Source organism: Mya arenaria, chromosome 8 (genome assembly GCF_026914265.1).
Source record: "Mya arenaria isolate MELC-2E11 chromosome 8, ASM2691426v1".
NCBI classification, from domain to species: domain Eukaryota; kingdom Metazoa; phylum Mollusca; class Bivalvia; order Myida; family Myidae; genus Mya; species Mya arenaria.
This window is the reverse complement of record NC_069129.1, coordinates 36,446,562-36,462,817: the sequence shown is the minus strand read 5'-3', so window position 1 is coordinate 36,462,817 and position 16,256 is coordinate 36,446,562. Positions and strand designations below refer to the sequence as shown.

Below are 16,256 nucleotides of genomic sequence, written 5' to 3'. Positions count from 1 at the left end.
CTAGGTCAACTGAGAGAAATGGTCGAGAGTGATGCCCTTAGGTCAACTGAGTCAGAGTGATACACCTAGGTAAACTGAGAGTAATGGATGAGAGTGATACCCCTAGGTCAATTGAGAGTAATGGTTGTGAGTGATACCTCTAGGTCAACTGAGAGTAACGGTTGAGAGTGTGCCCCTAGGTCATTGGGAGACATATTGTTTTTGCCCTGTCCGTCAGTCAGTCAGTCCGTCAGTCAGTCAGTATGTCACACTTCGTTTCCGCTTAATAACTATAGAAGGCTTAGACCCAGGAACTTCATACTTGGTATGCTAGTTGGTCAAGACTAGTACATGACCCCTATTGATTTTTGAGTCACTAGGTCAAAGGTCAAGAGTGCCGTGACCTTGAGGTGAAGGAAAAGTTTCTTCTCAATAACTAAAGATCTTTTGGGTCCAGGAACTTCATACTTGGTATGCTAGTTGTTCATGACTAGTAGATGACCCCTATTGATTTTGAGATCAAAAGGTCAAAGGTCAAGGTTACCTTCAGGTAAAAAACGATATGTAGGTAGTGACCTTAACCTAAAAAATGGTTTCTGCTCAATAACTAAAGAACACTTGTACCCAGGAACTTCATACTTGGTATGCTGGTTGGTCATGATTAGTAGATGACTCCTATTGATTTTGAGATCAGTAGGTCAAAGGTCAAGAGTGCCGTGACCTTTAGGTGAAGGAAAAGTTTCTTCTCAATAACTAAAGATCTTTTGGGTCCAGGAACTTCATACTTGGTATGCTAGTTGTTCATGACTAGTAGATGACCCCTATTGATTTTGAGATCAAAAGGTCAAAGGTCAAGGTTACCTTCAGGTAAAAAACGATATGTAGGTAGTGACCTTAACCTAAAAAATGGTTTCTGCTCAATAACTAAAGAACACTTGTACCCAGGAACTTCATACTTGGTATGCTGGTTGGTAAGATTAGTAGATGACTCCTATTGATTTTGAGATCAGTAGGTCAAAGGTCAAGGTCACCGTGACCTTGAGGTGAAGAAATGGTTTCCACTCAATAACTAAAGAACACTTGCACCCAGGAACTTCATACTTGGTATGCTAGTTGGTCATGACTAGAAGATGACTCTTAGTGATTTTGAGATCACTAGGTCAAAGGTCAAGGTCACCGTGACCTTGAGGTGAAGAAATGGTTACTGCTCAGTAACAAAAGAACACTTGCACCCAAGAACTTAATATTTGGTATGCAAGTTGGTCATGTAGATGATCCCTATTGATGTTGTGATCAGTAGGTTAGAGGTCAAGGTCACGATGACCTGGAGATGAAAAATGGTTTCCGATCAATAATTGAAAAACGCTTGTGCCCAGGAACTTCATACAATGCAAAATTTGTTTACATTTTCCAAGATTAATCAACAACAATTTTTTCTCTTCACTATTTAATACGGGTGAATAAACCAAACTTCACTTTACAAATTTCATGTCCATCATTTATTTTTTCTCAGCTACGACCACACGATAGGGGAGACAAGTGCTTTTTCAAAAAAGCAGTCTCTAGTTTGATAGTCATGGGACCCTAGGGTCAAGTTCACTTTATCTACAGTTGTCACTGAATTACTTAAGTTAGGGTTGATATATTGTGTCAGGGATGATAAAATTCCGGATTTAAGGCCTCACGGATCGATTTTGAGATACAGTCGAAACTCGATGGCTGGATATTCTAGGGACGGGCCAAAGTACTTCGAGCCTTGAGAATATCGAGCCAAGTGGGATTGCTTACAGAATGTTATTTTTTCATTTGTTACATAAAGTCTTATTTACCTCGTTTGTTATTGGCTACGCTATCTTTGCAAGAGAAGGAAGAGTATTTATTGGGCATAGTTACGCACGCTAAAATTCGTGATATGACTTATTCGATTATTAGAAAATATCATTTTATTTCTTTTATTTATAATAAAAAATACATTTACGCGAAAACAAGCAATTGTAAACAGTGGGAAACACAAACATAGCTTAAAAGTTATATCAAAATGCATAGTAATTTAGGGATGGATAACAATTAGAGACAGAACTTAAAGACATGGCATGTTTATTCAAACTGTTAAACCATTTAAATTCGATAATAATTATAATATCAGTCAAGCAATTTTAATCGATCAGCGCCTTGTGCTAAATGAAGCCAATCAAACAAATCAAGGTGTGAGATTCTTAACTGAACCCGCGAAAATGACATCGACCCAAACAGACAAATCAAAGTGTGAAATTCTTGTTTGGGACCGCGAAAACGACTTCAAGCGTGGAGAAATATCAACCCTCAAGATATCGAGCCATCCGATCAAAATTTATATGAACAAAGAGTAAATAAAAATCGGTCCTTTTAATTTGGTTCGAGCCAACGAGGATATCGAGCCATGAGATATCGAGCCAACTAGTTTCGACTGTATATGTAAATCCGTTGAGTTTTTTCTAGGGAGGGAGGGGTACAGGGAGGGATTCGAGCTCAGTTCGAACAATATGGGTACGAAAGGTGAGTTTTCCGGAAGTGTAAAGCCGGAAATTAGCGAACCTATTTACGTCTTGCCAATCGAGCTATATGATTGGTTAAGATAGCATCGGGTGATTACGGAAATTACCGATCAGACTAGAAGACTATCCGGATGGTACGTATCCGGATATGACAGAAGACGAATGAACAAGTATTGGAAAAAAACGACCACCACCAACTTCGAAAAACATCCATTCATTGATTAAAGGTATATTTGCTATTTATTTTTAAGAAAAATTCCCTAAACGTTTCTTTTAAAGTTAATAGAATGTGTTAAAACTGAGAATGGCTTTTGCGCATGTAGCAATATTTCGGACATCCCGATTCTGATTTTGTTATAATAAACGATTTTTATTTAACAAATTTTATTTGGCCGATTGAAGTTTATGATGTAAACCGTTTCTTTATAGTTCTCATAATGTTTAAAGCATTGTTCTCAATGAGAAATGACTGTTGACCATAATGGAAGGTTCAAATTAAAATTGGGTTGTTTTAAAATTTAAAGAAAAAATAAATTAATATTTTGTAGTAGTAATATATATTAAGTAGGAGCCATCAGTTTATTTTCTGTTTGAGACATTTCAACAAATCTTCTTGAGGACCCAGTTTGAGTGAGATTTTATTTCTATAGTTATGCCCCCTTTTGAAAAAAGTGGGGTATATTGTTTTGCACATGTCGGTCGGTCTGTCTGTCTGTCTGTCTGTCTGTCGGTCGGTCGGAATACCAAATGGTTTCCGATCAATAACTTGAGAACGCTTTGACCGAGGGACCTCATACTTGGTATGTGTATTGGTCATCACCAGCAGATGAACCCTATTGATTTTGAGGTCAGTGGGTCAAAGGTCAAGGTCAGTGTGACCTTTACATGAAAAACGGTTTCCGATCAATAACTTGAGAACGCTTTGACCCAGGAACCTCATACTTGGTAGGTGTATTGGTCATGACCAGCAGATGAACCCTATTGATTTTGAGGTCAGTGGGTCAAAGGTCAAGGTCAGTGTGACCTTAACATGAAAAACGGTTTCCGATCAATAACTTGAGAACGCTTTGACCCAGGGACCTCATACTAGGTAGGCTTATTGGTCATGACCAGCAGATGAACCCTATTGATTTTGAGGTCAGTGGGTCAAAGGTCAAGGTCAGTGTGACCTTTACATGAAAAACGGTTTCCGATCAATAACTTGAGAACGCTTTGACCCAGGAACCTCATACTTGGTAGGTGTATTGGTCATGACCAGCAGATGAACCCTATTGATTTTGAGGTCAGTGGGTCAAAGGTCAAGGTCAGTGTGACCTTAACATGAAAAACGGTTTCCGATCAATAACTTGAGAACGCTTTGACCCAGGGACCTCATACTAGGTAGGCTTATTGGTCATGACCAGCAGATGAACCCTATTGATTTTGAGGTCAGTGGGTCAAAGGTCAAGGTCAGTGTGACTGTAAGCTGAAAAAAGGTTTTCTGATTGTCCATATTTTATTTAAGTGTCCAAATCCTACTAACAATTTGGCTCCCAAGGGGGCATAAATGTTTCACTAACATCTCTTGTTGTAGTTTGTATTTCCAGGTATGTTGATGGTTCCAAAAGTCAGGGATGAACAGACACTTCTGCCAGTGCATCCGGTTATTCCTGTCAATGACCGACAATTCAATGCAGAGGCCATGATTCTTGGATTAATGGCTGAACATGACCTCCCATACTCCCTGGCACCACATGTAGTGAGTCTTACTTACTTGCCAAAGATCTATACAAAAGCTCTCAGTGAATTAAAACTTCAAAGGTGTACAGCTTCATATAAGATGACTTACGAAGTGCCAAGCCATTTCATTGATGAACTTGTGGAGGAGTTACGTGAAACTCGGTTTTGTTTGAACTTAGACGAGTCAACAAACACAAACAATGAGAAAACTGTTGCAGCTATTTTTGTGCTGTAGAGAAAGAAATAGTGTTGAGACATTTGTCCTCCTTAAAACTCACAAGGGCTGATTCTGAATCAATTTTCAAGGAATTTGAAAGCCTGTTTGAGAGACTTAAACTGCCGTGGGACAATCTAGTTTGTGTGCTACTGGACACCTTTAACAACATGAGGGGAAAAAATCTGGCTTGGAGACCAGAATATGTCAACTTGTCCCTCACCTTATAGACATTGATGGTGACACAGCCCACCATGTCCACAACGGTTACCCTGCCAAAGCATTTACAGTCCCATTTGGATATTACTTTGAATAATATATATAATAATTAATAATATTTTATTCTCATCAAATGTGCAGAAAATGGAATAAATACTCTTATGAATTATGATACATAAAAATTGAATAAATAACACTTTTACAATAAACATTTGCAAGCATGATAATTGATATGTTGTTCATTATTATTTATCAAACATCCCACAGTATAGACTATTTATACACAGGCATTTGATCATAGCCAGTTGAGTTTTATGGGAAGTGGACAACTAAACCCAAAATGTCAGGTACATGTCTAATGCCTGTGACTTCAGGTAAAAAAGTAAATTTAACTTTGTTCAAAGACAAAGGTGTTAAACTTTACTGCTCAGATTCCTGATAATTGTTCTGATTGTGGAAGTCTCCTGTTGGACATAATTATATCTACCAAACCGAAAGGTGTACTCCTTGAACACTATTCTAAGGCAAAAAAGGGTATTAGAAACCCTGAAATGCTGAAAGCTTCGGGGGGGTTTGCCCCCCTTGTCCCCCCACCAGGGCTTTGCCCTGGACACATTGGGGGCCTTTAGCGGCCCCCTGAACCCCACGCAGACATTTTCAGGATTGGCAACTTGGCCCTGTTATTATCCCTGTTGTGTGCAAACTTTGTATATAGGAAGAGTTAATGGAAACTGAAATTGTGTTTGGGGCCCCTAGGGTCAAGGTCAAGTTCACTGTTCCTAAAAATAGAAAATGGTTGGAACTGAATAACTTTATTTAAGGTTGATGTCAGGGCTTCTAAAAACTGGCAATTTGCCGGTCTGGACCGATTTTGACCAAGCCAGAACGATTTCAATTTTAAAAAGTGTCGAAAAAATTGGTCTGAAATTTTTTCATTTTTTTATGATTTTGGTCCAAAACGACTAAGTCAGTAGAAATTGTAATACACAAACATGGTCATTCACACATTCAAAATTACCCCCAATAAAAGTGTCCTGGTTACCATTAGACCAATGCGACCAGCTGCTTTTTCAGCTATGCTGAACACCTGATATCTGTTAATATTAGCAGATGCTTGCTATTGACCAATCACGTGTGGTGGTAGGTCGCAAAAAAAACACAATTAAACAAATTTGTGTTAATTATGTGCTTGCAGCTATCCTGATTAGGTGTTAAAATCAGTCCATATTTTCACAAAGCAATCTGCTGTGTCGTCGATCATTACATGATATATCTGTTTGTTGATTACCAAACTGTTAAATTTGAATTGTAACAAAATAGCATTGCTGGTTAAAAACGTTTTTAAAGATAAATACAATTGTCATTGTTAATCCCCGAAAGCATTAAAATTCCGAATTAATTAACCTAGTCCTATCAACTGGCACATGCTTGATTAACTACAGAGTCGGAAAGCTGAGTGTGCCGCTTACGTCATTTAAATAGACTGTTATGAAAAATTTGTTGCCGATATCAAACTTATAGCTAGAAGCGCCAATTATATATCTAGATATATATGATTATTCAAGATCATCAGTTGAATGTTGACCCACTGTAGTAGCATTAAGCAAATAAATTATAACACTGTTGCGCTTTTTGTCATCTAACCACTTCCGCCGGCCGCTGTTAATTACGATCGCAGCGTTTCTTGTTAGAAATGCTGCCGAACTCGATGAGAATCTCATTTGAATTTAGATTTGTATCTATTACTATCTAATTTGTCTATAATGGTTCTAGAGCCCTAAAAACGTGTGACATTTCTATTTAATCAGACTTTTGAACAGGTCTTTTTTTTGGGGGGGGGGGGGGGTCGCCGGGTCCAGACTGATTTAGGTTTCAAATATTTAGAAGCCCTGGTTGACGTATTGTGACCAAAGTAACTTACTAAGTATAAGGGAAGAGTTTATGAATACCTTTCATGGCATTGCGTTTCGAATGGTCTACATAATGTGACCAAACTTGGTATAAACTTGGTATATAGGAAGAGTTTGACAACTTCATTGGATTGTGTTAAGGGCCCCTAGGGTCTTGGTTATGTTCACTGTTACTTAGAATACAAAAATCATTGAAACTGAATATTTTAAGTTTAGGTTGACATATTTTGACCAAATTTTGTATATACAGTCAGTTGAATACCTTATGTTGAATATTCCTGATTATGGCTCTATTCTTTATGAAATTCTTATAGAATCGCCTATAAGACGGGCCCCCTACTTTAAGGTTCAAAATCAGGACCAAATTCCCCCGTCTTATAGTCGAGAAAATACGGTAGGGAGAGTTTATCGAAACCTTTCATCTGATTACATTTGGGGCCTCTAGAGGTAAGGTCATTGTCACTGTTCCTTAAATAGAAAGACAGTTCAAACTGAATATCATACAGTTCATTTATTATAACTAATCTTTTTAACTGTTTGTTAAGTAGAAACATGTTTTCTACTGAGTCATATATTACTATCAATCATTGAAAACCTGGTTTCGTGACATTGCAGTGTTTCTTGTTGTCTGATAAAACATGGATTGGAGGTGGTACATGTAGAAAACAAACCAAGACTGCGATCAGTGCATAAACCTGATTTGTTTTTATTTCAAGCATTGGAACATAACCCGTTGCAATAATAAAATATGAATTTCTGTGTTGAAAATGACATATATTTTGTGTTTTGATCAGTTATTGGTGTCAGTGTTGCTTTGTATACTTTATACTAGATTTTTATAATATAGTCATTTTGACTAGGAATTACCACTATCAGAAAATTTAGAACTAACGATTTGTTGACATTGAATGAACTATTGCATAAGATACTTGTTTACAGGGGACAAATAGCTTGAAAACCAAGTTCCAGTTTGTAAATAAAAAAATCTTACATAACAGGCAAGTTACATACCAGATATACTCCAAAATGCCCATCATGCAATGGCCATTTTCTCCATCTAAAACAAAACTGTCAATTAAACCTTATTCATGGTTGGTTTTTAGCTCTACTGGCCAAAGGCCAGAAGAGCTTATGCGATGGTAATGTGTACGTAGTATGTGCATCCGTGCGGTCGTGCGTCCGTGCGTCTGTAAACAATTGCTTGTGAACACGATACAGTCTTCAGTTTTGATTGTATCTCGATGAAACTTGTACAGTATCTAGATATCCATTAGAGCTCGGTTCCTTTCGAAAACCAGCCAGATCCGCCATGCATGCCTAGATTTTTGCCCTTGATAGTATAAAAAAATGCTATTGTGTAAACAATTGGTTGTGAACACGATACAGTCTTCAGTTTTGATTATATCTCGATGAAACTTGTACAGTATCTAGATATCCATTAAAGCTTGGTTCCTTTCGAAAACCAGCAAGATCCGCCCATGAATGCCTAGATTATGGGCCATGAAAGTTTTAAAGAAATGCTTTCTATTTTTAGCCAGGTCTGCATGAGCGAATTCTATTTTTAGCCAAGTTTACATGTATATGTTAATTCAAGTCTAGAGTTAAGGGAGACAATTTGCAAGTCTAGGATTTTGAGAGACAATTTGCTTTTTGCTTCTGCAGTTGATTTTGTGAATTACTCTGCCTTGTTCTTGTTGAAAGCCCAAAGGCCATTTTTTAGCTTTAAGTTCTGTAGTTTGCGCATTCATCTTAACAAAATTGGTTGTGAATGTTTAAGTTATGCACCTGGTGTCATTACTGGCCACACCCAGGGTTCACAGGTTTGGTAAACATAAATCTGGAAAGGTTTGAAAATCTTTTTGTGTGTTCGTGCATCCATCTCAGCACAATTGATTGTGAATGTTTGTTCAAATTGATCAATGTTGTCCTAGGATGCCCTTGACTTTGACCTTTTGACCAACTTTTTTTAACTTTTAAAACTACAGAAAATTTTACTATGAGTACAGTTTCGAAAGCATTTTTTTTGTCAGATGACTTTTACTTGGCACATATTAAAATAGTTCATGCAACTAATCTGCTTACAATACTTTCTGGGCTCAGATGTTGAACGTGCTACGTTTTCAGGTAACCCAAACACAAAACTATATGTCTGTTGCCTTTTACCCATACATACATGCTCTGGATTGATATGACCACAAAAGCTATGCCAGTAGAGCATAGGCCCTTTTGGGCCTCTTATTAAAATTATGTGGCAGAATCGACCTACATAGCATGAGGATGTGTCGCACACAAAACCCATGTCCCTACCTTTTGAGGTCAAGGTCACAGTAACTTTCTGAACTTAGTTATGTATTACTGATGATACTATGGGTCAGTAATATAGAACCAATCAGGGCTTTTAAAAGACTTTGAAATCTCAATAAATCCGGGCTCATCGACCCTGAACCCTGCACCCCCATGCCCTCCAACAATTTTTTTTATATAAATCCCCCCTCACACAGAAACATTACCACTACCCTTTCCAATGTCTGAAGAATTCTGTCAATAACTTTTCGCGATGTGGCAATTTGTAAGCAGTGCTTCAGGGCCATCATAGCCAATTTAGATTGTAATTTAAACACAATTTTAAACGAGATTCTTTTCAAGGGTCTGCGGTGTTTCTTACAAGGAATGCTGCAATCATCATTCTGCAGCCAACTAATACCCCGATGAAAGTGGTCAGACAATAATTATCATTCATTGTTTAGGTCACAAAAAGTGGATATTACGCTATGAGTGTAGTGTACACGAGTTAGGGTTCTGCCTGGCGATCACCATTGTCACCATTTGCGAAAAAAGGCGAGAACAATTTTTTCAGAATATTTTCTAAAAATGACATAAGCAGCGCACTCAGCCCTGGAACCAATTGTCACATAACAGAACCAATATTTCCCAATCTTACTCATGTCTCTACATTATTGACAATTCTGTGGCATGTTTACCTTCAGTGGAATGTGTTCGACTTGATTTCTATAATTGTTCAATCGAGGTATTATTTCTGACTCTTGGGCATGCTGGACTATTAATCACATTCTGTGATAGCTATAGCTGTTATTCAAAACCTTGCCACCTGACACTGACTATAGCAGTGTTACTGACATATTTAATGTATATATATAACAAATTCTTGTATATATTCAGTGTGACAGTAAGGAGTTTCAAGGACACGAGAATGTACTCGATGTATGAAGTATGGACCAATGCGGTGCTCAAAGAAGTGTAAGTATAATGTAAGACATCAACATGTAGAATATTGCATAACTCATTAAGTTCAGATTCAGATATACAATCAAATATCACTATACCCCGGACAAACGAAATCGGTCCGTACTAGATGGAATTTATTCATACAATGATGGAACATAATGAGAGGAACTGCATGCTATTTAGAGGTTAATACTTGGTGTAGCCGCGCTGTTGTGTGAAAATTGACCTGTGTGACTCTACATTTCAGGCCATAATGAGCACGATGGCCAATAATCACACAATGGCCCGGCTACGCCATGTATTAGCCTCTTCAATACATATGTTTGTTTTATTTTGTAAGTTTAGTCTTCTTTTTTAAAGTTCACCTGGAATCCACGTATGCATTCTTATTTCTTTCTGGCTTGACTACGATGAGTAAACTCACTCTCAAATTAAATTTAGTTTTTGAGAGTGGGCCAAAAAGCAAACAATATTTTGTTGTCATTTTTAGCTCGACTATTCAAAGAATAAGCCTTAAGGAGGGCTATCCTAGCCACCAGAGCGTCGGCGTCCGCGTAACCACTTATGTTAAAGTTTGTGTACCACCTCAAATATTTTCAAAGTCCATTGACATATGGCTTTGAAACTTTGCACACTTGTTCACCATTATGCTCCCAACATATACACAAGAGGAGGTAACTCTATCAAGCATATTGACACAATTATGCCCCTTTTTCTACTTAGAATTTACGTTAAAGTTTGCGTACCACCACAAATATTTTCCAATTCAATTGTCATCTGGCTTTGAAACTTTGCACACTTGTTCACCATCATGCCCCCAGCCTGTACATAGGAGGAGGTAACTCTATCAAGCCTTTTGACATAATTATGCCCCGTTTTCGACTTAGAATTTACGTTTAAGTATGCGTACCTCCTCAGATAATTTCAAAGTATTTTATATTGTCAATCACTGAGAATAGTCGAGCGCGCTGTCCACTGACAGCTCTTGTTATGTTCCCATTCCAATTTCAATTGCTCCAGCTTTGTAAATTCTGTCGTTTCATGTCTTGAATGTCACAATTTAATTTAATAAACATGAACAGGTAGGAAGTAGAACGACTGTTTGTACTTAAATAAACTTATACCTCATATTATTGATGTCAACATGTATGTACAGTGGTTGTTTTTTAAGTAAATTCAAAAGGCCAGAGAGCTTATGTGATGGAAATGTGTACGTCGTATGTACGTCAGTGCGTCTGTAAACAATTGCATGTGAACACGATACAGTCTTCAGTTGATTTCATCGTGTATCTCGATGAAACTTGTACAGTAGTTAGATATCCATCAGAGCTTGGTTCCTTTCTAAAACCAGCCAGATCCGCCCATGCATGACTAGATTTTTGCCCTTGAAAGTATAAACAAAAATGCCTTTTTTAGCCTAGTCTTATTAAACATTGAAGGGAGTCAACTTGTTTTTTGGTTGTGCAATTGGTTTTAGGTTGTACTCTCCCTTGCCTTTGATAAAAAGGGATCAAAATTACAGTTGAGGTTGATTGATATTTAGCTCTATTGGCTAAAGACCAGAAGTGTCTGTCGTTTGTGCATCCATCTGAACACAATTGCTTGTGAACGTTTGATCAAATTATGCCCCTGGGGTCATTACTGGCCACGCCCCGGGGTTCACAGGTTTGGTATACTTATATAAGGAAATGTTTGAAAACTTTTTTGTCTGAAACCTCTTGGCGCAGACCCTTGCTATTGGGGTCAAAACTGGCCCTGCCCTGGGGGTCACAAGTTTCCTGGAGACAAACTATCAAAATTGTTTTGTTTCAAACCACAAAGCTCATACCTTTGATATTTGTTGTGGAGCATCATATGATGGGCCTAAAAGCAAACAATACTTTCTGATTTTTGAGCTTCAGCGTTTCGATGTAGCATGATTGGTTGATTGACATTATCACGTGATGTTGTCATGGTATTCTTCAAAGGTCAAATTATCTATCGACTGTTGTATATGTCCTTGTGGGTCAGTAGGTGTCGGTTTTCAAATTTTGCCTTGACTTCGGCGTGGGTTCGCAACACACCAAAATCCAAAATATTTTTTTATACTTCAAATATATTTTTTCTGCAATTTCGGTATAATTGAGTAAAATAATGATAAAATAAGTGTTTTTAGATGTATTACCAGGAAATCTCTTAAAAACATATGGTTCTCTTTGAATGTGTGGTGAAACTAGTATGGTCATAATTTGGATATGAACTACTATCATTGGCACATATTAATATAGTTAATGCAACTAATCTGCTTACAACATGTTCTGTCCTCAGATGTTGAACGTGCAACGTTTTCAGCTTTGTTTAGTTTTTATGTCGTGAAACTTTTGTGCTAACAATGACTTGAAAACCTCAATGGAATTTATTGAAACTTCATACAATGGTAAAGCACAAATGGAGGAAGTGCACTTAACAAGAACAATAACTCTGATTAGCCTATTACAGAGTTATTGCCCTTGGAGTCTAATGAAATTGTGCAGGGAACAAGAACCATAATAGTATTTAAGCAAATGACAGAGTTATTGCCCTTGGTTACTTTTTCTTGTTTGCATCGGAACATGAAAACTTCTTGATGGCTTTCATCGAAACTTCATACAAAGCTTAACCACAAAGAGAGGAAATGCAGTGAACAAGAACCATAACTCTGTTCTTAGCATATTACAGAGTAATTGCCCTTTGTTACTTTTTTCTTATCCGGAGTATATCTTGAAAAGTATCAGATTGAATTTAATAAAACTTCATATAATGGTAAAGCACAATGAGAGAAAGTGCAGTGAACAGGAACTAAAACTTTAATTAGAATTTATTTTTAGCTTATGACAGAGTTACTGCCCTTTGTTACTTATTCTTGTCCAAAGCGTAACCTGAAAACTACTGGATGGAATTTAATTAAACATTGTACAGTTGTAAAGCACAACAAGAGGAGGTGCAGTGTACAAGAACCATGACTCTATACACAGCATTGTCAATTTAAGGTGGGATTTCTAAAAATTCCACTGTCATTTCCTATGAGGGTAGCGTTTGACAGGAGACACATCCTTCTCACCGAATTCTACTTTGGAGTTGGTTGATAAACTTTGATGTTAGTCACAACGCATCAACTATTAACATTTGTTGGTAACTCAATACATTACATCATGTTGAATAGAAATTTGATGCAGGGCTCTTGTTATATCTGTATTTCAGCATAGAAAATTGTTTCTATTTACTTGTATTTACATTTTCAGCCATAACCAGACTGAGAAAGCCAAAAAGTTTACTGGGGACATTGTAGCTCTGTCAGACGAGCGTATCGACAGCGCTGTGTGCTTGCCGGCAAGCTGGTGGAAAAGAGATTAGGGTCCAACATGATACAACATGCCCTGTACATCGGTTGTCTGAAAAATCTGATGGCTTTTTTATGAATTTTGATAAAAGCACCTTAACTGATAGTTATCCTATGTTATTGATGTCAAAAATAGTACACCTCTGTAGAATTATATGAGTCTCTGTGTTAAAAATGACATATATTTTTATTTGAATTTTCATTAGTTATTGGTGTCAGTGTTGGTTTGTATACTTTATACTACATTTTTATAAATATAGTCATATTGGCCAGACATTAATGACCAGTATCAAGAAATTTAGAACTAATGATTTTTTGACATTTGATGAACTATTGCATAAAATACTTGTTTACAGGGGACAAATAGATAAAAACCAAATTCCAGTTGGCCTGTGGTTGTAAATAAAAAAAGCCTTACATAGTAGGCAATTACATACCTGATATACCCCAAAATGGCCATCATGCAATGGCCATCTTCTCCATCAAACACAAAACTGTCAATTAAACTTATCAGCTTCCAATTAACATGGTTCTGGTTGTCATTTCAATTAACCAGTAAAGGGATAACATTTTGTCAATTAATGATAGCGGGTGGTTGTAAAATCCAATGGATTACTTTCTAGTTTTTACCACCTCTTGACAATAAACCTCCGGCAAGCAACTGGGCGCATTGATGCCCGAATTTGTGTCAGGTTAATTCAGGGTTCCCATGGTCTGACAGAAAAGTCTGGACAAAATGTTTTTTAAGGTCAGGGAAATGTCGGGGATTTTTTTAATTAGGGAAATTTTGAAAATGGGCATAAAAATCCATATAATTATACACACACTTTGTATTAGGCCTGCATACTTGGTCCAAATGTTTATAAGTTTGAGATATGACATGCACATAACCAAGGACACTAATTCACAGTGGAGGTCACACATTGAGATTATCCTCCATACTCTACAAAGATACAGTGTTATTGCCTAATGTATACAATATTTTTGTACATAGTTTCATTATAGTGTGCATGAATTTCTAACACTACTTCTTGATTTTTTTATCAAGATTTTGGTACAAATTGCACATTGAATATATTATGTAATAGTTGAATTAAAATGATAAGTATCAGTTAGCAATATGTAAGATAGAGGATAAAAAACATTTGTTGTCTGTTTTTCGAAGAGAAATAGTCTAGGAATTGTTGAAGCCTTGTTGTCGTAGGTGGCGTTGTTGCGGGCACAAACTTAAACTTGCCCATAACGAAAACAGGGTTTAAATGATCATTTAAGATATGACCTTTTTTTAGACTAAACAATTCCTGAGCGTTAGAATCCACTTGCGATGCTCTTGTATATAGTGTTGTCTATAGTTAAAGTTATCTGATTATCTACATTTATGTTTGTTAGCGTAGAAGGCTTAATTCTTCATTATAAAGCTATTTTATGTGCTATCTATTTATATATCATTTTATATATTATGTATTTATACCTGAAATTCATTTTTCACAGGGTTTTCCCAAAGAGAGTTTTTAAAGTTTATACATTTGTTACAGGTCTAGAATTAAATGCTTATATAAGGAATTGGCTTAATTGTAATATGAACAAGTAAATAGATCTGCCTCTCTTTTGTCACATTTAGTAGGTATTGTTCATGATATGTAGTTATTAAGTTATGTCAATTCTACTTTCTAGCCTGTTGTTAACTTTAAGCCTTTCTTTCCTTGAAACATTTATTGGATTACACATATGTTTATATGTTTATTTTATATGATAAAAATTGCAATGAATTCTTTATTTGAGCCATGAAATAAAATATATAATTTAACATCTAGAGCAAGTTTTCCCCACTTCACAGCCCTCAGTTTTGCTTTATCTTCACAGGCTCCATTCAGTATGACAGTCATGTCTCGGATTGATGTTGCAACTTATGTATAGTGACTGAAACTCAAATTGCTCCAGTTTTACATAGCACTTGATGGAGAAGGAAAAAATAAGAACGACAATATTTGTTGGGAAAATAAGTCCATTTATGTATTGTGTTAATTTATGCAGGAGACAGTAAAAACTCTCAATGAACATACATAATGACTGCATATACTACATGTATGTTTCTAACAGAATTCTCAATGAACATACATAATGACTGCATATACTACATGTATGTATCTAACATAATTCTCAGTAGCAATCACTGTATATATACTGATTACATTAGCCATTAGCATTTAGTAAATCAGTAATAAAATAGTGTGACATGCCGGTTGAATGCATCTATATACAGTGCCCTCCAAAAGACCTTGTACAAATAGTTATTTTCTAGAAAATACACCGAAACACAAGTGACAGATTCATCATGGTTCAATGTGATACTGTATAACATGTTTGTAGTTCAGTTCACAGTCAGCAGAAGTTGAATTTGTCAAACATTCCCAGTTAATAATAATGCCTTATACATCACTGTCCCAGAATCAGCATAACACATTGAGCCATCGCCATACAACATTTAACAGTCAGTGTTTTGCATGTCTGCATGTCTATGGTGGCACCATGTCCCAACATGCCTTTACTTTTTGTTGCAACTGGCCAGGGTTGTGGATGTGTCTCTGCCATTATATTTTCACAAGTTTTCGATAAAGAAACATGTCAGACTTCTGCATATTTGGTTCATAATAAATAAGTTACCACAAAATGTTTATTGTCCAAAATTAACATTGTACACAAACTTTTGGAGGGCACTGTAAAATAAGGGATAATGGCAGCATATCAACCAAACATAATTCTTCATAACGTTATATGTACATTGTGTTGTAATCCAAAGTAATGAATAAATTCATTCAATCATTAAACTCAGAAAATGCTGCATGTCTACGAAAACTAGCTTTGTATTGCAAACATGCTCTTAAACTACGATGTACTGCTTTGAATAATAATGCTTAACTTTTGACATGTTGAAATCATTGATAGTTTATATATGTATGTATGTATGATGCACTCTCGCATTTATCAACTATTGCCATGCCTTGTGTTATGTTATTGTAACAACAATAAACTGTTTATGTTCAAGTTAACAATAAATGTTCTGTTCTGTTCAAATA

The 16,256-nt window shown here is 36.4% G+C and overlaps 1 protein-coding gene across 1 annotated transcript in view; it reads left to right on the top strand.

The window, feature by feature from the left end:
* LOC128243287 (N-terminal EF-hand calcium-binding protein 1-like) overlaps positions 1–13,447 on the top strand; it is a 68,254-nt gene extending 54,807 nt beyond the window's left edge. The window contains exons 9-10 of the mRNA XM_052960963.1: positions 9,756–9,833; positions 13,082–13,447. Coding sequence (XP_052816923.1) covers positions 9,756–9,833; positions 13,082–13,193 — 190 coding nt within the window. The 3' untranslated portion in view covers positions 13,194–13,447. The remainder of the gene's footprint in view (positions 1–9,755; positions 9,834–13,081) is intronic.
* Positions 13,448–16,256: the final 2,809 nt, after the last annotated feature.